Source organism: Vidua macroura, chromosome 1 (genome assembly GCF_024509145.1).
Source record: "Vidua macroura isolate BioBank_ID:100142 chromosome 1, ASM2450914v1, whole genome shotgun sequence".
Taxonomy (NCBI): Eukaryota; Metazoa; Chordata; class Aves; order Passeriformes; family Viduidae; genus Vidua; species Vidua macroura.
Window position 1 is genome coordinate 30,545,730 of NC_071571.1, and position 21,057 is coordinate 30,566,786.

At 40.6% G+C, this 21,057-nt stretch overlaps 1 protein-coding gene across 1 annotated transcript; it reads right to left on the reverse strand.

Moving 5' to 3' along the window:
* Nucleotides 1-1,478: 1,478 nt before the first annotated feature.
* FERD3L (Fer3 like bHLH transcription factor) lies at nucleotides 1,479-2,045 on the reverse strand. The gene has a single exon (XM_053994439.1). The coding sequence runs from the start codon at nucleotides 2,043-2,045 to the stop codon at nucleotides 1,479-1,481; it is 567 nt and encodes a 188-aa protein (XP_053850414.1).
* Between the last annotated feature and the right edge of the window lie 19,012 nt (nucleotides 2,046-21,057).

The following is a 21,057-nucleotide window of genomic DNA, read 5'->3' on the forward strand; positions in this document are numbered from 1 at the left end:
AGCTGACAAAACACAAGAGAAGAAATAAGAGACATAGGATCCTAGGTATACTAGCCTGAATCCAGGGTAAATATTGATTTTACTAATATCACGGTAATTTTATTTAACGGAGATAAAAGCTGTCCTACGAAGCCACGCAGAAACACGGTCCTGAATGGGCAGTTTAATGCGAGTGGACGGGGCTCTGAGCAGGCTGGCTGCTGCCCGTCCGCTGCGAACGCGGGGAGAAATCCAGGTGTTTCCCAGCAGCAGCAAAGGAAGGTGCCAGCGGCAGAGAGAACTGGGGAGTGGAGCTGGAAGGGAGGGCAGAGGCACAGCAAGATGGGTCGGAGGGACTTCTAGGGGAGACCCTGGGCCCCACTCCCAGCCCAGTCACGGCTACTTCGCTTCGCTGCCGCTCTCCCGGCAGCTCGCCTTTTCAGAGATGCCTGCGAAGTCAGCAATAGGTAACTCTAGACAGAGATCTCCGGGGTGGACCCTATCCTCATCCCCGGTCTGTGCTTCCCCCTTTCCTCCCGCTCCGGCTTTTCAGAATGTATTTCATTATTTTTATTCCTTGCAAAGATGAAACGTGGCACGTATGTGTGTGTGTGCGTTTGTAAGGGAATGTGCCGTGAGAGATAAAACGTCTCTGCTTGACGTCCCCAAAACCAAAGCCCACAAACTCACAAATTTTCTCTCTCAGGAGGACGCAGACGGCTTCCCAGGCTGGCCCCGCCGCTGCCGGGAAGGCTGCGGGGCATCCCGGACAGCCGCACCTCGCCCCGCCGGGCCGGGCCGGGCCGGGCGCTCCTGCGCCAGCTCCCGCCCGATGCGAGCGACGGCGCTGGCCGCCCACACGCAAGGACAGAGCCGTTCTCGGGAAGAAAATCGTGACAACAAGCGGTTGTATCCAGATGTTCGGCTTCCCTGGCCCCGTGACACACGGCGTGGACTTGGCAGACTGGATTTCAAAGAAAAGAGAGTTGTTGTTTATTTTTTAAAAGGCAGAAAGCGCTGGGTTAAACGCACAGGCCGAGATTTCCCTGGCAGGCAGCTGGGCAGGAACCGAACCCGCTGGAAACCCGTTCCGCAGGTTGGAAGGGCTCCACTGCCCCGGCCCAGTCTTTCCCCAGTGCAACAAATTGGAAAGATATTAAAGCAGGCAGGCAACATAACACAAACCAAGGAGCCTCGAAACTTCATTTCCCCGCCCCCCAACCCCGTTCAATTTACAAAAATTATAAATATTAACAAGTCTGCAACACACTGAGCTTCTCCATCCATCTTCTCCCCAACTGCTCTCGACCTCAGCGCACACTTCTGCAAACACTCCTGGTTTGGCATCCCACACCTACACAGTCCTTGCTGCAGTGTGAGAAGCCGAGGCAGGAGCCATGGAGGGATCTGTTTCCCCAGGAGGGAGGTGCCGAGGCCACCTGCCCGCTGTCGTGGGTGATGCCCGGCCCTAGCCACATCCCGCCGAGCCCGGGCGCTCTCTAGCTCGCCTCCTGTCTGCTACATCCGTCCAGGAGCTCAGTCATGAAGGAGATGTACACTATAGCCAGGCGCAAGGTCTCTATCCGAGAGAGCCTCTTCTCGTAGGCGAAGGTGGGCACCTTCTTCCTGAGCTGATCAAACGCCTCGTTGAGGTTAAACATCCTCTTCCTCTCCCGTATGTTGGCAGCCTGGCGCTGGGCGTAGGTGATGACCCGTTTTCTCCTAGGTCTGTCCAGGAGGGAAGCACTGCGCATCCTTTCCTCTTCCTCTTCTTCTTCGTCTTCGGGATCGCCATTTCCGAAAGCAACCAGGGGCAAACCCCGGGCCATCCCTTCCCGAAGCGACAGGACTCTGTCCCCGAAGGGAGGCCCGGTGGTGACCTCGCAGAGCCCCAGGCCCGCCCCGGACCCGGGGGCTCCCTGGGGGTTACCCAGGGAGAGGTCGGCCACGAAATCCAGCACGGAGGTGCCCAGCAACCCCTCCGGGCAGGGCACTTGCGGGGTTCTGCCGTGCAGCTCATCCAGCAGCCCCGGGCACTGGTGGGCTGGGAAAAGGCTGGCTGACATCTTACTTCAGAGAGGGCTTTTTTTGGTCCCCCATCCCCAGCCCCAGCGACGTTAATATTTATAACCCCCCGGGTAACAGGATTAGAAGGACTAGAAAGAGCGGCTGTAAAATTTCTCGCCGTGATGCTGATGAGAGGAGACAGGCAATCCCCTCGGGGACGCGTGGATGCTCCCGAAAGGAGTCCCCAGCGAGCCAATCCTGTCACAGTTCCTTCTTGGCAAAACCTTCTGCTCTTACCTGCTGGGCAGTTTTTTCTCTTCTTACACACCCGCAACCAAACGATTTTCAGCCTCCTTAAAGCCCCCAGGAGCAGAGCCGGGTCTCCACTGGACTTGTTTTCCTGCTTTCTGTCGGGATCTCTGAACCCTGGGAGCCAGTCTGACAATTGATGTCAGGCAACTGCATGTATGCTTTTAATGATGTCCTGAAGAGGGGACCTGCATGCAGAGGGTCACCGGGGAATGTTTACCCTGTATCCCAGCGCAGTGGGAACTGAATGACAGGACCTCCATTAGCCTAAGTAAGCATTGTAGGGGACCTGATATTGCATTCCCTGTAGTAACTGTTGGAATCGTCTCTTCATTCCCCCTAAATCCCCGTCAATCAGAGTTCAAATATCTTTCCAGTAAAAGACTGCTTCGTAAATCTCATTTCGGTTCAGGCAGTCTCAGAACACTTGTTTTGAAACTCCTTCCTCCTGCCCGTGAGAGGAGGATAAGCTGGTCCTGTCAGGGCAGCGGTTACACCTTTGGTAGAGCCATCCTGGTCACCGGCAGAGCACAGAGGAATCAAGTTGAGCACACGCACTGATAGCGCTGGATACATGCCGCAAAATACCGTGAAATGCACATGAACACACCCACCCACACACCCGACACCACTGAATACCTTTCTTTGATCAAGGTTTCCTTGAGGACAGACGCTGGGGATTGTTTTGCTTTTGTCTTGGGAGACTGGAAGAGGGGCTGTGTCTTCACCCTCTCGCACCATAGACTCTCCCTAAATAAACAGCCCGGGCCTGGTAATCCCTGGCAGCGTCAGGTACACTGAGGTCGAATCCGATCGATTTTCTTTGGCACACGATTTGTAGACACAGCTCTCTCAGGAGTGACTGCCCATCACTCCTGAGCTGCCTTCTTAAAACCTAATCTTCTCCTTTGTCATGCATTGTTGCTACTCTCGCTTTGAGACTAATTAGCCTCTAATTTCTGAGGGGATTTCAAAACCGATGAGATCAAAGGAGGTGGATGGGGGCGGTCGAAGGATCCCTCTCCTCGAAAATACTTCCTGTTTGCCTGCAAGACCGCAAACATTTCCCGCCGCGTACCGGGATTCGCCGTCATTGACAACTCCTTTTCCTGGGAAAGGCGCAGCGGGAAAGTCACTTTCTGTCCCCCCTTCCCCGGCGGCGGGCGCGGGCGCGGTGCGCGGGCTGCGGAAGTTGCGCGGGAGCTCAGGTACGCTGGACAGCTCCGGAGAGGGGCGGCCGGACCCCGTGGCCGTGGCAGCACCGCAGGTACCGGAGGGGGACAACGCCACCACCCCCTCCCTCGGGCCGACCGCCAGCCTCTCCCCATCCTGTGGCGCCGTCACCACCTTCCCTGCTGCGGCGAGTGATAGGCGGCACCGCGGCTGCTTCAAGAGCCTGCCTAAGGCTGGGTAAATAGAGAAAAACAGGGGGACTGCCTTTATTCTTGCTAGGGCTAAGAGGTTTCTTAGCAGACAAGGAGAGTGCCGCTCAGAGACTTGATTATTTGCAACGATAGAACACCTGGTGAATGAAGCAATGAGGCAAGGAGGAACTGTAAAACATCTGTTGGGAGAGGTGTTGCTTAGAGAGGACCCAAAAGTAAGTTGAAAAGATGTAAATGTTAAGTGTTATATAAAAAACATCCAGTGGAAGAAAGATCAGATATATATTTATGACTGATCCACAAAGGACCGTGACTTATTCGGGCTCCTTTTAGTTGAGGTGACAAGTATTTCATTTAAGGACACAGAGGTATAAATTAAGGACAAATGCCAGGAAAGACATGTCACTACAGAAATCAAAATTATTGTGGAAATACAACTACTTCAGATAGTGAAATAAAAGAATGGAAAAATATTAACTCATGACCTCTATGTCAAAATTCACATGAATTTACTGTCCTGTAGGAAACTGGCATTTAGTAGAGGACACACGTGCCCTTCACCAAGGTATCTTCAGAGAGAAGCTCTTGCTCACCTCTCTAGTTGCAGATTTTGCAGGACACAAGCTACAAAGGCAACCAGAGCTGGAAGACATTAATATTACAAGAATATAAAGGGACAAGCTTTTCTAGCTAATAATGCATCACAAAGCAATATAACATAAGACATAAAAGTATCAATGCTTCTTAAAGCAAGCAATAAAGACAGAAGCCTTTGGTACACTAGAGACATGGGAAGTGTATGGAGGTGAGGACAAAGTTACTTCAGCCTGACTTCCCCAGATCTCATTTGCAGAAAGAATTGGTCAACTCCATCAGTTAAGGAAAATAATATGGATACTAGAAATGGGCTTATATTACCTAACTGCTGGATTTTATCCAAGCAACAAGGTATCATGGAGACATTCTGATTCTCGGAGAAATAGGAGCACCTGGAATGAACTTCGTGGTCCACTTCAAGTCTGTCTCTCTTGATGGACTGTGGAAAGCTTGGAGATTCCAGCTTCAGTTCTCTAGGATGAGCCTTAGCTCTAGAATTAGCAATGTATGAATAAAGACTAAAAGAAATCCAGAAGATGTATATCCAGAGTATGCAGGCAAACACAACTGGGTGTATTTGGTGCAGTGCCTAGAGTTTGAGTCTGTAAGAATTCTCTGCAATTTTTTTTTTCTAAATAATTTACCTGCATAGACAGTTTAAGAATTAACTTTATTCCTCAGGCTGATGATATATGTATGAAATCTCTGCTCACAAAGCAGGTGAAGTCCAGCTTACTAGGTCAGCAGAGGGACTACTTCTATTCTGAAAACCAGAATAAATTCAGTGAGACAAAGCTTTACAGTCTGATCCTATCAGTAATCTCAGGCACTGATCCTACTTGCATCTGACTGTATTAATGCATTCCTGTGTCACAGCCTGCCATTAACAGGACTCCAATTTGAATACAAGCACCTACTTACAAAGATCAGGTTTCACAACTTGGCTCTCTCAAACAAAAATGTGACATTCAGTAACATCATTATTCCCTGACACAGGAAATCATTAGGAAAAATCAATATTTTGGGCAAAACCTAATAAAACTAGGTATGTTCTGCCAGTAAAGTGCAGTTCATTTTTATTTACAGTGGTATTACACACCATTTGAAGAGTTTAAAGAAGCAACTGTTGATATTTCCCCATACCGGACCAATGATGAAGAAAAAAGTTTGAAACTGTAATCTTGGGTAAATCATAGACAAATGAAATGAACAGTTGTGGTTAGGGTGGGATGGGATTCATCATGCTTGCAAAATTTTATGAATGATACTTTTTTTTCCTTAATCATAACCTTAGGGGTGGGAGGGATTGAGAACAGGGCATGCATTAAGGTTGGAATGTCAAACTTGACTTTGAATTTCCTGGCTTTTTATCAGCATGCATGAAAAAGTGTAATGCTATTCAAACATAGCTTCTTTAATCTTGATTTTGTTATATGAATATTTTTTGTTGAAATGGAATGCAATAAAATGTATTCTTTACCTAGAAGTCGAGATTTTTCCAAAATCTTTATAACAATTTTTTAACTTTATTGTTTTATAATTATGTACTAGGGGCATTAATTAATGCTTTTTCTTCTTCCACGTCTCACAATTTGTAAAATGCAGAGAAATGTCAGTCTTAAAGCTATTTTTATGCGAAGATCTTGTTTATATATCAACAGAATAAATGTATGTTTGATGGAGGACCAAGATTTATCCTTTTCCTTTTTTTTCCCATTTTTTCTGGAATTTACAGATTTTTTTTTATAGTTCACAGGTGTATCTCCTGCAACTAGCAAGGGGACTGAACTAAAAGTCATCTACAGAAAACAGGTCTCCTTTGCCAAGCTTCTCAGCCATCCGTTGACTTGCTAGCTTCCAGCTATGGTATTCTCCTAAGGGTATGTAATTTCTTTTCTTCACAGTCTCTTAACAATTCTTAACAGCCTGTGTCTTTGTGTGCATTTATGACAATAGTCTACAATTACAGTATCACATAGTATCCTTCCAACTGAATTTCCATTTCATTCCCATTCAACACATTGGAAGCAGCTAATCTTCTGGATAGTGTTTGCTTATTTTTGCTTAGTCATTCACCCTTTTTATTTTTTTTCTATGGTAAATAAGTCATGATTAAATATAAGGTTTAAAATCTTGCTTCTAAAAACATTTTTCATGCTTTAGTAGCTGCCATATCAATGTGTTTTGTAGATTTTTATTGAATAAGTATTGTTTCTCTTTACAAATGGAAAGCAGGAACACAACAAGAGTCAAACAGAAATAGAAGAATCGTGGCAAATAGAACAATAAGGTAAATTGGAATTGAGAGTTTGATTTGTCTAGAATTCAACTTCTGGGACCTTTTGTGTTATAGACATTTAACCTTAGAAAGATCCCATTAAAGTATTCAGCTGTAAGCACTTGGTCCTTCCATGGATGGTATATGATTTTTATATTAATTATATGTAATATATGTTCATCAAATGATTTATTAATATATCTCTGGAACATTTTTATTAACAACATGGAGTAAGCTTTGATTGTTTGCTAACCTCGAAGGTTGGATTCTGCAAATGTAATTTTTAAAAATACATACCAGTGTTACTGCTATTTGTCAGAGTTTTTTAAAAGTGACTGCAAAATGAAAATTTCCATCTTATGTTCTATCATATTATTCCCATGTGTGTCAGTGGCAGGGCTGAAATCTTTAGATCCATTGTGCTGCTTACTGCCTTCAAAACTATGCAGCCAAATCTTCTCCTCCCTCTGCCATCAGGATCTGGGGGATGGTAACACACTTTGCCAGAAGATTTCACAGATACATGCTGGCAGCATCATTCATAAACTCCTTCTGGATGGGCCTGATCCCCCTTGTTGTCCCATGTCATGTGATGGCACTCAGGATGATCTGCCCCATGGCCTTTCCCAGAACAAGGTCAGGCGTACTTCCCTATATCCTCCTTATGACCCTTCTTGTAGATTGTTCTCACATTTGATGACCTCCTGTCACCTGGGACCTCCCTGGTTAGCCAGGGATGCTGGTAAATGATGAAAAGTGGCACAGTGAGCACTTCTGCCAGCTCTCTTGGTACCCTTGGGTGGATCCCAGCCAGCCCCACAGACCTGTGTGTGTCTAAGTGATGTAGCAGGTTGCTGACAATTTCCCCTTGGATTATGGGGTCTTCATTCTGTTCCCTATCCCTGTCCTCCAGCTGAGGCCTGGGTACCTGGAGAACAACTGGTCTTAATACTGAAGACTGAGAAAAAGAGGCTGGGTACCTTACTTTTCATGTGGAACATGGTTTAGTCTTACCTTCCTGGGCTTCAGTCTTCTCACCTCTTGAGGTTCATCGTTTTTTTCCCCAAACTCCCCCTTCTCACTGCTCTATTTGCCCTCTTTGTCTGTCTATCTAATCATAGAGCCCATTTTCACTTGGTGTTGGGCTTGTCCAACCCCAGGCCTTGGTCTGGCACAACACTCAGAGCTGCACTAATTTACCATTCTCAAGCATGAGCATTAAGAAATTTGGCAACGTTAATAGAATGGTATAAGCAATCTAGAATATTTGAAGCCATATAACTTGTAGTCTGGTCTGGCAGGGTAGGTCTTAAATGAGGTATTTGAAAGTGTGCTCCTATGAAAAATATGCAATTTTCAGTATTTTGACAGATGAGGAAATCAGTTCATTTCCCTATTGCTTTATTTACACATGATAATTTTGACTGGATTACAGAATAAAAGGATCATCAATGTCAGTGTAATTGAGTTGTAAAATTCATGATGTTATTAGTAATTAAATTATTAACAGCAATATTAATTAAATGGGCATTAGTTATATATATTCTTTTTATAGGTTTAACATTAGAAGGTAAAGAAGCCCAAAGCCATTTTCTTAAATCATATGTTTTTCAACCCATTTGTTTGATTCATGTGTATGTGTGTAGGGAAAGAAACTAACCTAAATGTTTTTATACCTTTCATGTTCAACTCACAGTAAAAACTTTGCCAGTCTTTAATAATCTGTGCCATAGAAAACACTAATTTGTCTAATTTTTCCTTTTAATATTTTTATAAGTATGAGATTAAATGTTTTGAATGTCCATGAAGCTACGTTTTCTTTAGAAAATCTTTCAAAGATGGTAAAAGATGTTGCTCACTATCAACTGAGATGAGAGAATCTACCATTTTGATAGAAAAATCTTGGGCAAGGTAAACATTTGACTACTTCAAATCTTGTGTAAGGTTGTCTTTTCCAATTACATGATTCACTACATTGTAGAGAATTCATGTGTAGGTTTTTAAATATTATTTGAGCTGCCTTTGTTTATTCTCATTAGAACAACAATAATACCTCATTATCAGGAACCTGGTCAGGCTATTCATTGAAAAAATAAATTTGCATAAAGTTGTGCCATAGACACAAGTTATATTGACACAGAGATGCTAATGTCTACAGTGCAATTTTATTTGTTTTGGGTAAACGTAAAAAACCATAATAATCTTCTGAGGTTATTAGAAATATTAAATGAGTCAAACTACTGGATTTTTTTAATAGTTACACTAAAGCTATCTATCCCCCTCCCTATATGTGGGTCATTGCATCACTTTTTAGCCTTCCTCCTATTTTCTATTTTAGGTTCTGACAAAAGTAAAATATTGGTAGAGTACAGAGGTTGGTGCTTATCAGTAGTTATAAAGCAATGGTCATCATGAATGAGTAAAAGGTTTTTGGGACTAAATAAGGAGCAGTTGAGTATGTTAGTACCTGGGAAAATGCTACCCTGGCCCTGAGGATCAAGGAAGACCAGACATGACTTTTGTGGAGGTGAAGTGTTTCTCCCATTCCCTTCCCAACATGAAGAGGAAGGGGAGACTTTCCTCTGTTATGCCTTCTGATTTATGACAAACATGTTTCTTTGCATCACATATTAGATTAGAAGATCTTTCAGGCAAGGACTGAAAGAAATTCATATTTCCTCTGTGACCAGTAAGAGGGAAAGCTCAGACGTTGCTGGACACTTTAACATTACCAGAAGATGAGACAAAGATTAATTTTCATGCATTTCATGACCAAAAAAAAATGTGTCTTTTAAAAGAAGGAAGAGCTAAACAGATGCATAGCCTAGCTGGAGAAGGGGAAGGAGGAGTTGTGAGTCTACAATACCTTGATGGCAGTGGTGCAGAGGGAAGGTGGACCCTTTCCTACTGCACTAGTAACTTGGAGATTTAGTAGGAGGATAGAGGTAGTTCCAGAACTAGCTACCACACACAGATGAAGTCCAAAGACCTTGGCATTGAAAATATGTTTAATTTTCAAATTCCTAATCTTGTCCAGTGAAAATATAACACAGGAAGGCTGAACCTAAGAGCCATAGCAACTATTGTAGCACTACTCATGGACACCGTGATCTGAGGGCACAATAGCAAATAAAACTATGTAAAAGTAGCAAATTTTGAAAGCAAATAGTAAATAAAAAATGTGCCCAAGTGTATGTTAAAATCTAGAGAGTAAGAATGAGAACTCATAGTCTAGCTATTCTATAAACTCACTGATGAAAAGCAATTTCTTCATGTCCTGTCCCAGGTCATCTTTGCCTCAGATTTGCCCAACTTCAGAAAATTACTGAATAATGAAATCTCACTCCCCATTAGGGATTTCCCCCAGGCTAACAATGGGGAACAACAGCATCAATTCATTTGCACAAAGGACATTGTGAGTCATGGACAACTTGCATTTAAAACCTCCCTAGACCACAAAGACAATTATTTAAACACATAAAGAAGGACCTACCTATTTACTGCTACCCACATAAATACAGGGTCCTGGCTATGCCCTGTTTTGCTAACACTAGAGTAAGTAAGTTGTAGAAAGTAATATTATTCTATTATTCTTTCTTTTCATCTTTGCTTCTGTTCAAACACTGGTAGAAAGGGTTTAATTGCAAGTATAGGCATGTAAATACCACACCAGCAAAATGTGTAAATCTTGTGAAAGCATAAACTGAAGAGAAGCAGGGTTGATTATTTGCATTGGGTTACCAAAATACATTAGTTGCACAGCTAAGAACAAACCCACTGTCTCTGGTCTACTAGCTTAATTTTTTAATTGGTAGGTAATCCTGGCTCACAAAGTCAGGGAAAATCAAATCATTTGCTTTTGCTTTCAAAGCTAAATCTCTCTGGGATTATCTCATTTGTGAGACCAGATCCAGAGAAAATAAGTTAGGAATGGAACAATTGATTTTATCTTTAGTTCCAGAAAGATTGAAAAATTGAGGAAATCTATTTTCTTTCCCATTTTTCAGAAGTAAAAAAGGACATATAATCACATTTAATTTAGCTCCGGTAGGAAAATCAGCGTTGTGAATGAAAAAAACTTGATATACCTTAGTACACAGTAGTTAGTCAGGAGTGTCCTAGGATGTTGAAGATTAGCCATGGTGGTTTTAGTTTAGTCTTTATTGCTATGAGAGATTTTTTTCCAGGATTTCTTGACTCATTCCTCTAAGCCTGTGTTGAAAGGGAGTTTCTTAATGCATTCTGAAGCAATCACATAATTTGTTCTTTTTATTTTTTTTTCATTTGCTATTCAGTAATGCAGTTAATTTCTTCATAATATTTTAAACCATGTGTTTTAACTGCATTGTGTATTTTTGAAAGAGCTAATATTAGATTTATTATTCAAAGACAAACAGAAACAATGATTTTAAGAAGATGGGAGAGCAGGGCATTCTAGCTAATGGTCTTTTAATATTCAAAATCATTATCTTACAAAAAAATTGAACTAAAATTGATCTTTGGATTAAACCAACTGCAGATCTAGGTAGCAGCATAAAGTCACTAACACACATACTTAACGTGGTGCTCTTTATAGTGACAATGGATTCAGCAAAATTTCCCACTGGGCATATCTATGCATGTTGGAACTCTTACAATACAATTCTTGGAGGGGTGAAAAAGAAGAAATTTGCAATGCCATTATGCATGTACAATCCCAGGTGCTGTTTTCAGTCAATGATAGAATTTATTGCTACATAGCTGGTCTTGAGGTTGACAGGAAATTTTTGGAATAAAATAAGAGCTTAAAAGGGGCAAGAAATCAGGTTTAAAAATAATTTTTTTTTTTCCCCCAGCTAAGAGAAACTCTCAAACACTGACTGAGAAAACAAGATCAAAGAATTAAGTGGGTCCTTTCTGGAACCTGGACTTTTCAGACTTTATCTGCCACTGTTTCCTATTTTACTTTTCATGTTTCCTGAGCAGACTACTTACAGAAAATCACCAAGAAGACATAGAAGCCAATTTTGTCCATCAGCCTATACTTTCTCATTTCAGCTTCACAAGTCAGAAAGTGATGATTGGAACATCAGGAACCAGTGCAGCCTAATGCAGCCATTTGACTGGTCTAAGACCTTTTACTAGTTTTTCTTTTGGCTAAATGGGAATCTTTCTGATTAATTGAAATGCAATGACACCATGCAAGAAATGGAAAGAAAACAAATGAAAAAGCACATTTTTAGTAGTTAATTTCTTTGGTATTAAGAGACAATGTGCAGACCAACATCTAGTCTGAGCTAAAAGTAAGCAGGGACATAAAAGGTGATGGAACAAGACTCTGAAGTTAGTTGCAAAGTAAAGTTAAGGAAAAATGCAAGCTTTTTGTGGTAGAAAGGCTACTGAGAAATGATACGGAAGAAATTGAAGTAGACTTTGTAGGTTTTTTCTTGATTTTCACAGGTATTGCCTGATTTTTCACCTCTGTTTTGACCAATGTAATTTGGTGAAGAGACAGAAACCAAATAATGCAGTAGAAACAGAAACTTACTGACAGAAATTTAAAGATAATGGAGATGGATGGCATTCATCCAAAGCCACTGGAAGAGCTGGCTGCAGAGACTGCAATGTTACTATCTCTGAAAAAAACACTGTGGTTATCAGGGAAATCCCTTGCAACCAAGGGATTGGTGCTAACACTACATCTATTTTCAGGAAAAATGTGAGGAGGACTTGGGGAATTTTAGGCCCTATCCATCCCTGTAAAGGCTGTGAAGCATGCCCCTTTGGAATCCATCTTTAAACACATGAAAACAATCAGGAATAACTAGTTCAGACGAGCAGCTTGATTGCCTGCTGTCATGAGATGGCATGTTGAGCAGGCAGGAGGAAAACAATGGATACCTGGAGGTCAGGACGGCTTTTGGCACTGTCCCCAAAAGGATTCTCTCTGAATCTGAGGAAGTATGGCCTGAAAGAACATTTGTTAAATGCACTGCAGATTGGTTCTACCACCACAGTAAAAGTGTAGTGGAATCAATGCTTTGGGTTCCAGTTGGTAATTAGCAAAGTATCCTATGGCTTGGTACTGGGACTCGTATTGCTCAGCTTTTCCATCAACAGCTTAGATGGTGATGCAGAAAATGTCCTCAGGTAAATCTGCAGATATTACTGATATGAAAGAATGGTTGACATAAAGAGTTGTAAAACTTCAATTCAAAGGATTCTTGAGAACAGGACCAACATAAACATCATGAGGATCCTGAATCTGGGTCAGAACAACCTCATGTGCCCAGACAGCTTGGTAAATAAGGTTGTGATGGACTACAGGTGGAATGTAAACAACTACTGCAAACTGCAAAGAAGGTAGACCGTGTATTGGACTATATTAGGCGGGGCATGGAAGCAACCAAGTAACCTGCAACTACTAGGAGATACAAGATGACAAAAACATACTAATTTTGGCAAACAGGTAGTAAAACACTGAAACAGACTTTCCAAAGAGGATGGGGAGTCTTCAATTGTGAGCTTCCTAGGCAGGGTAGCACTAAGATATGTCTGACCTGAATGAGTGCTAGATAGCAAAAGTCAACTTTTTGTGGGAGAGACCTCCAAATGTCGCCTGCAAACAGCATTTCTATGATTCTGATCCTTGGAATCTGGAGTTCTGAACCCCATTGTCTTTTTCCTTTGAAAGAGCACACTTCTTCCCCACAGGAGTATAAGGCATGTCCTCTCATCCTCAGTTTCTGAAAAAGTTTCCACAGAAGAGTTTATTCTAGGTTAAAATAAAAGCTCTTGAACTTATTTTTGTTCATGGCATCTGAGGAAATATACACAAAAATACAGCAGAATATTTTGATACAATAGGTCTGAGCTTTTTAGTACCAAAAAAGCAAATCTCTTATTTGTGTTCATAGATATCCATACAGAAGCAGTACCACTCTATCACACCACTCACTTCAAGTATGATGAGAACTTAAGTCATAAAGTGATTTGCTGGTTTATGGCTTTGGTTGTTCTTTGAAATGAAGTACTGAAGGCCTGGGGGCTGTGTAGAATACTCGCTACACACACTCAAGAAGCAACAACAACCAACAGTCAGTTAAACTATTACTATCTAAAAAACTAATCTGGAAAATTAGTACTTAAATATCTTATTTACAAAACTATTCATACCAATAGAGTATAATTTCAGTGTTCAGTTTCTTACCATGGAATTTGTTCCTATTCTGTCATTTGTAGAGAACAGAGAATAAACACCTGGAATGCTACATTAAAAGAAAACATCAACAAAGAATTGTCTTAATGATTAGAAAATACGTTACCAAAACACAGAGTAGAAACTCACTAATTTTCACTGTACAGGCAAAGATATTGCATGTCATATATTTTTCTCTCAACTTCTATTGTATGGAATTCCAAACTGAACTGCAGTTTTTACAACATACAGAGTACTTCACATGTGTGCAGTTTGGATTTCACAGCACTGTAAATAATTTTAACTGTTTGCATTTGTTGTTTGTTTTAATCTTTTAGATGCATGAGCTCTTAAATTTTTATCAGATTTTCAAAAAACTTTGATACAGGATAATGCATCTTAAAAAATTGCATGCCTTTACCGTAAGTCTGAGAAGCATTTATATCCCTAAGGCTTTCCTCTAGGATATCTTCTGACATCAAAAAGGTAAAATTAGAAATAGATTCTATTTCTTTCAGATGTCTATTTAATTTTTTTTTTCTTCCAAACACTGTAATTTAATTTTAAAGTTCACTTTGAAAACAAACAATAAATGAATGTGTTTTCAGAGAAAATGCTTTCTCTTTGCTCAAAATGAAAGCAGACATCTGGTTTCTAAATTATTATCTTTTAATTGTCTACTTAATCACTAGGTTTGGTGGATTTAAAAATGGCATTTATTTACCAATCAGAAAGACACATTGCTGGCAGAAACCACTCTTTTTATGCACGTATATGCATGCAACTTGTTCTCTTTTATTTTCCATATGTACCCATTTGCATGCACTTACCAAGTTATTCATTTAAAATGCTGCAAATGCAACAAACATTGCCTAGTGCTTGCTGTTTTATTTAATAGCAAAACCAGTTTATTCCACCAATGAGCCTATGTTTGTAGAAGTAAATATATAACATTCATTAGAACTCTACTCTTTCTGCCCCTTGCTATCATTCACAGTCTATCGATATAAAGTGAGTTCCATCTATCCTTCCACCCAGATGGTTGACGTTACATGTGATTGCATGAAAGCCCTGATATGAAATGCCTATGGCTTACTGGATTACCCTCTCCCCACATGTTTCAAATTAATAATAAAAAAGAAAGAAAAAAAGAACCAGTGCAATCTCACTACAAAAGAACAAGAGTTTATTGTATAACAGGATTGCAGATGTGGAAAGGTGCTCATAATAAGGCTACACTATTTTTGTTTCATTGTGCATCTGGAATGCCAAAGGATCTTTAAAGCACTAGGAGCTCATACTAGACAGTCTTGGCTTTTTGATTAACTTAATATTCAGAGAAATGATTCATTTTTGTAAATTCTGTGCTATTCATCATCATATTGTCATTTATGTAATCACAAAATGATTTACAAAGTCAAGATTTTTTTTTTCTAATTTCTGAAACAATTTTAAGACATCAAAGACTTTCAGATATAAACATCAAAGAGCAGCCCAAATCAGAGATTTCTGGCTAAGACAGTTTAGTTCATTTAATATCCTCTCGTTTTCTAAGGATTAAATTACAGCACATAAAATTCTTGGAATCTGTCTTAGGAAGCTGTACTGTATATTTATTATTTATTACAGTATGGCTTTTTTTTTTTGTTTTGTTTTGTTTTTTTTTTTGTTTTTTTTTGGTGGGGCAAAGGACTTTGTGGTAAAGAAGATGCCATCTTTTCAATTTATCAAACCAGCAGCAAATTCTTATGAAATATTAGACATACAATGATCTAATCCTACTGGGAATGGAGAGATGTGTTAACTGAGGAAATATTTGCACATGAGCTCAGGATGAAATGCAGTTCTCTTATAATCAGCCTGTTACAGAGGGATGCTTATATGAATTTAATAAGAATGTTATGGGGAAAGGTAAGACAAAACAAAAATAAAATTACTTCTTTACAGGAGGAATAATATCACTTGCTAGAGCTATTGAAAACAGTAGGCCAGGTTTGTAGTATTGGCTAAGGAAGTAATTTGAAATTATTTCCATTATTCCACAATTTACAACAGGGTGACACTGTAGAAGCTGGTCATATGGATACCAGGCATTGCAGGTGACTGGCACAGATGCAAGTCCTGGCCAGAGAATTTAGAAAGCAACTCTGTGAATCCATCTAGTCAAGATCAATCATTAGGGACACATGAAAGTTTTTATCATGCACAAGCAAGAATAGAAGCATATATAGTCACATTCATTATCCATCTAAGAAAGACAGGATGTTATCAGTTGCCTTCAAGTAAGCAAGGTAGATTGAAATGTGTGCCTGGTTTACCAAATATCAGGGACGATCTTGCCAGAGGGAACAGCTACATGAAGTACAAACTCTCTACAGAATCTGTTGCTATAGACTGAATAATTAAGCTCCTAAATGCTTATCCTTGAAAGGCATGCAGCCACCCTTTCAAAAGCAGACTACTGACTAGATGAACCAAGTTTCTAGGAATATAACCTCATATTACTGTACAACAAGGTTTTGCCCAGCTGGATTTCTATTCTAATGCTCATGACAAGCTGGGTTAGAAAATTCAGGAGCTCAAGCAAAAAAAATGCATGGCTTCTAAAGAAAAGCCCCATAGATCTTTCATATTTACATTCTTACTTTCTGTGATGGGAAGATAATAAGTTTACATGTAGAATAGTCATGTCAGACTTTGAATGAAGAATTATTGTTCAAGATAAAACTCCAGGCAAAAAAAAAAAAAAAAAAATCTATAAACAGGAAAAAACACTTGACTTTTTACCAAGATTTTATCTTTCAGATATTTCAGTGCAAAATTCTAAAAGGCATTGCTGTGTATAACCAATGAAGCTTAATTATATTCCCTTTGCTGATATCTGTGGAAATTTGTTTTAAACAAGTACTTTGTAAGAAACCTCTGCTGGTCTCCTGTGAGAATGTGAGAAGAAGACAAGGGGGAACATGTACCATGCTGATATAGCTCCACTGCCAGAATGAAAGAGATGGTGAACATCTGTTCTTATTAAGTCAATATTTTATGGTCACATAGACTGCTGATGAAGGCTTATGCCTAACTACTCAAAGCAGAGAGAAAGCAAACCAGTATGTGTGCGAGAGAGACAACTGCCTCTTCTGTACAGTTAAAATCCATCATAGACAAATATAGTTAACACATTTAGGTTGAGAATTTCTCTGGCTCTGATTCCTTAACATATCTGCGAGGTGCTCATCATGATTCACTGCACAGAGTAGGTCATTTAAATTCAGGTATAAAAGAACTTCTGTCAATGGCTAGCATTGGTGTAGCTTAGCTTGAGTCTGGTTTAGAAGAGTCCTTTAAGATAGGATGTGGGGGAGGAATGGGACAATGACTCCTCTCAGCCTCCATCAGGATTGGATTAAACCCAGGAAAGATAACCAGAGCTCTAGAAACTTTCAGGGTTGATCACAAGAAGGAAGCCTAGGAACAAAAAATTGATTTCACCAGGATTTTGAAGATGAATTCTAACTTAGGTAGGGGCTGGGATTTTCCTTTCATTGCTACCACATAACTTATAAAGAAGCTATAGACATTGATACCTAATTTAGCTAAGAAAATTTTGGAGATAGGGTTACAATTTTCTAGGATTTTAAGAAATTCTTGTCCCAGTGTTAATGCAGAGAGTTTTATTGAGTGATTTCTTCTGTTTGCCTATGCTTCTCTGTTTGCATGTACTTGGATGAGTTGTATATCTGCTGAGAGTTGTAGTTCTGTGATGATTCTTTGAAAAAGTGGTTATAATTGTGGTGGACTGAAATTTTGTAAAAGGTTTGATTGTATTCAGAAAGGACATACAGACTTTTTAAAACCAACATTTTGATCACAGTGCTATTTGTCATTCCTCAGAATATTATCCGACTACAGCAAGCTTTAGCAGGCTTTATGTTTCCTGACACAAAGGCCATTTTTAAAGTGTTTTGTTCAGTGCCTCCATGCAGTTAGGCTCCCATTCTGCCTTCAGGCATGGATAAAATAAAAATGCTACATTAAAACCCATGTTATATTTGCCCCACTCCAGCGAATAAGAGAAGTACTATTTTAGGATTAACAGCCGACTCTTTCCACCACTCAGTAGCATTCTCAGAGGAAGCATAGCACCTGTAGTTCTCTCTCCCTCTCTTTCTCTCTCCACACATACATTCTACTCTTACCCTGCAGGTATCCCTCCTTTTTTCAGGTCCCCTACAAGTGACATCTGCTCCCTTATACTACCAGCTTGTCCTAAGTAGCAGCAGTCTACCTCGCTCAGACATACTTGACATCTCTGTCCTTTCCCTTAGCTCTGGTTATTAGTGCCCTTGTCCTTGGTTCTTGTCCTTGTTGGTGCTTTTCCTTGCAATAGGAGTGATTTCATTCATTCCTCCTCATGGTCAAATGGACACTGATTTCTGTATGTTCTTGTCCAACTGACCATTTATGAACACTTGCTGATGTATTCTGTAAAATTTCTTTTTATTTTAGATTCTAATTTATTGTCTGAAACAGATGCAGTGGCATTCTTTCTCAGTCAGATCAGCAGTCATTGACAAGCAGCTGGCTTTGCCTAATAATACTGATATAACTCATAAAATGTTGTATTTGGAGAATGTAGATTTAAAAACTTCAGTTTGACATTTCTTGACTTAAGAATGGGTAGTGATATGTTCGTATGTTTATAATTTTAAATATTAGCAGTTCCAGTTCTTTTTAAACAACTTGAAGAATTCAGAAACAGCAGATGTTTTCATGTGCTGTATCCTTTCCTATGAAATGCACAGGTAGTGAGTCTTCTGAGACTGTGGTATCACAGTGTTGCTGTTTCACTGAGTATGCAGAGCAGCAACAACTTCCTTAGTGCTAAAGATTAATCCAATCCCTCATTTTTATTTAAAGAGGCTTGGGTGTAATGAGAATTTGGACTTTGGCAGAACTTAGCCATATTATTTTGTTCTGGCTTCTCTTTTCCAACTCCAATTTAAATATTTTAATTTGTCTGATCAGCCAGAAAATGTTAGAAAATTTTGGTTTTAACTTAAACCCCCCATATGGACTTTTTATGGGTCCCCAGTCAGCAAGCTAAAGAGGAATAACTGTTATACATAACACATTGTATCATCTCAAACAGGCACTGTATAATACTTCACTAATAACATTGGTTATGTAGTCCCTGAATGGTTGTCTCAGGAGATATACTTCAAAAGTCTATGAGAAGAGTTTTGACATATGAATCACTGGTATGGTTGTTTGGACCTTTCATGTTATCTTTGTGGAGGATGAGAGTGAAAAATTTCAAGGAATAGGTGCTGTGGCAAATCATGATCTCTTATGTTGTTACAAATGAGCTGACCCCAAGAGGAGAGACATAGGGTGAATGGAGGTTTGCAACATGACATAGAATAGCAGGTCTGAAACCCTGAGGGCTGAAGGGCTAAAGCTGTTCATTCTATGTCAGAGTTTTCCCACACATGTTCATTTTCCTTTGCAGTTGTTTAGTTCCATTTAAAAATGAAGACTATGGTGGCTTGTTGTGAAGACCATGTGAACTGGGTGCAATTTATTTAATTGGGGTTTAACTCATATGTAAGATGATCCTTTACAATATGAAGTGATTTCTATCCTGTTGATCAACTGACCCCATTAAATAAATCACCTATGCAGACGTTTAAAGGGCATTGTTGTGTAAATGAACAGCATCAATGGGTTGGTGAGTTACTGAGAGACAGTGAGGTCCTTCACATCATGTGTGCTCTCTGTTCCTGTGAGTTCTGTTGTGACACTCGAGTTATTTTTCTAGGTCCAAGGCAGCTCCGGAGGGCCTGGCTTGGGCGCTGCTTCTCGGCGGGACTGAGGCTTGTCGCAATTCCCGGGCGCTTCTGCTGCTGTGCACCAGGGCGGGCTGGCCGCGTTTTGCCGTTGGCGCAAGGGACGAGACAAAGAGGCGAAGGAATTGTCTGCTTCATCTGTGTGGACGGCTGGAAAGCTTTAAAGGCTACGGGAGCTGCGGTGGAGAAACTGCGAACTGGTCCCAATGCCGCGTGGACGAAAATGGCGCTAAGACTGGGGTGGTGCAGGATTTTATAGGGAGCGGGACAAGGAGGGCAGAAGCCCTCCTGCCCAATGGGGAGAGGCAGTGACGTGGACCACAGCGACCAATGAGGACGTGACAGGGGCGGACACAGGGCTCTGGGGCGAATGGGGTTGCAGGAACAGGGTGACAGGCGCAGAACTCTCCAGAGTGGGCAGGGGGGTGGTTACAGGACTGGCATGGTGAGCTCCAATGGTAAGTAACTCGGACCGCATCACCGCGGGGGGGGGAACACGGGGGGTGCACAGGGGTACACAGAACCGGCTAACACACATCAGAACCCCTAATCTGAACGCAGCCCGGGATGCAACATTCTGTGAGCATTAACTGACACTTGAAAGATGAAGAGCAACTCATGGGCTCAAACCTAAATGTACTGGAAAAACTCTTCAGCTGAAAAAATTTTGCATGTGTCAACTTCCAGCTGTTAAATGATTGATCTGATGTATTGAGTCCTCATGGCTCAGAATGATGTTTAAACCTTGGTATAATAACATCAGTGCTTCTTAAGGAACATCAGTGCTTCTTAAGGATATAAACAGATTCCACATGTTTTGTTAAATTAGTCACTTAATAATTGAATTATATTTTAAGAGAGTCCATTCTAGTTCATCCTTGTTGGAATGAACTCCTTAAAATATGGTCCTTTTGAAGATGTCTCAGCTACTCTAGTACATGCCAGATGCTCACCATGGCTCTCCCTCCAAATGCTCTCATTTCAGATAGGTTAACAAACAAAAGTGATGGATATGCATGATAATAATGCTAAGTTTCATATTTCAGTAGTCAGGCTGTTCACTCTTCATTCCTTGGAAGTCCTGGGAATTTAAACCCGACCCACAAAAGATGTATGCTCTTAACTTTTGGACTTCCTTTTAGATCATGTATCATGTAAGTACAAAATTCATTATATCATTGCCTGTAAAGTCTGTGCCAAATTGCAAAACTTTTAACTTACAGAAAGGATTAACCAATCCTTTCTGCTTCTATTATTTTCTTGTCTCAATGGCTCTGCAGGGATTGCTGTGGTCTCATTATTCGTGAGACATGATACAGTAGGGGACATGATAAAGAAAAGGTAAGGAGGCCCTTGATAATTGCCCTAGGCAATGCTATCTACATCTCAGACAGTTCATATGGTAATTGTGTTTATGTGAGCTCACCCTGGAACTATAAATCTCATCTCTTATAGTAGAGGGGATTTTGAGGTGTCTTG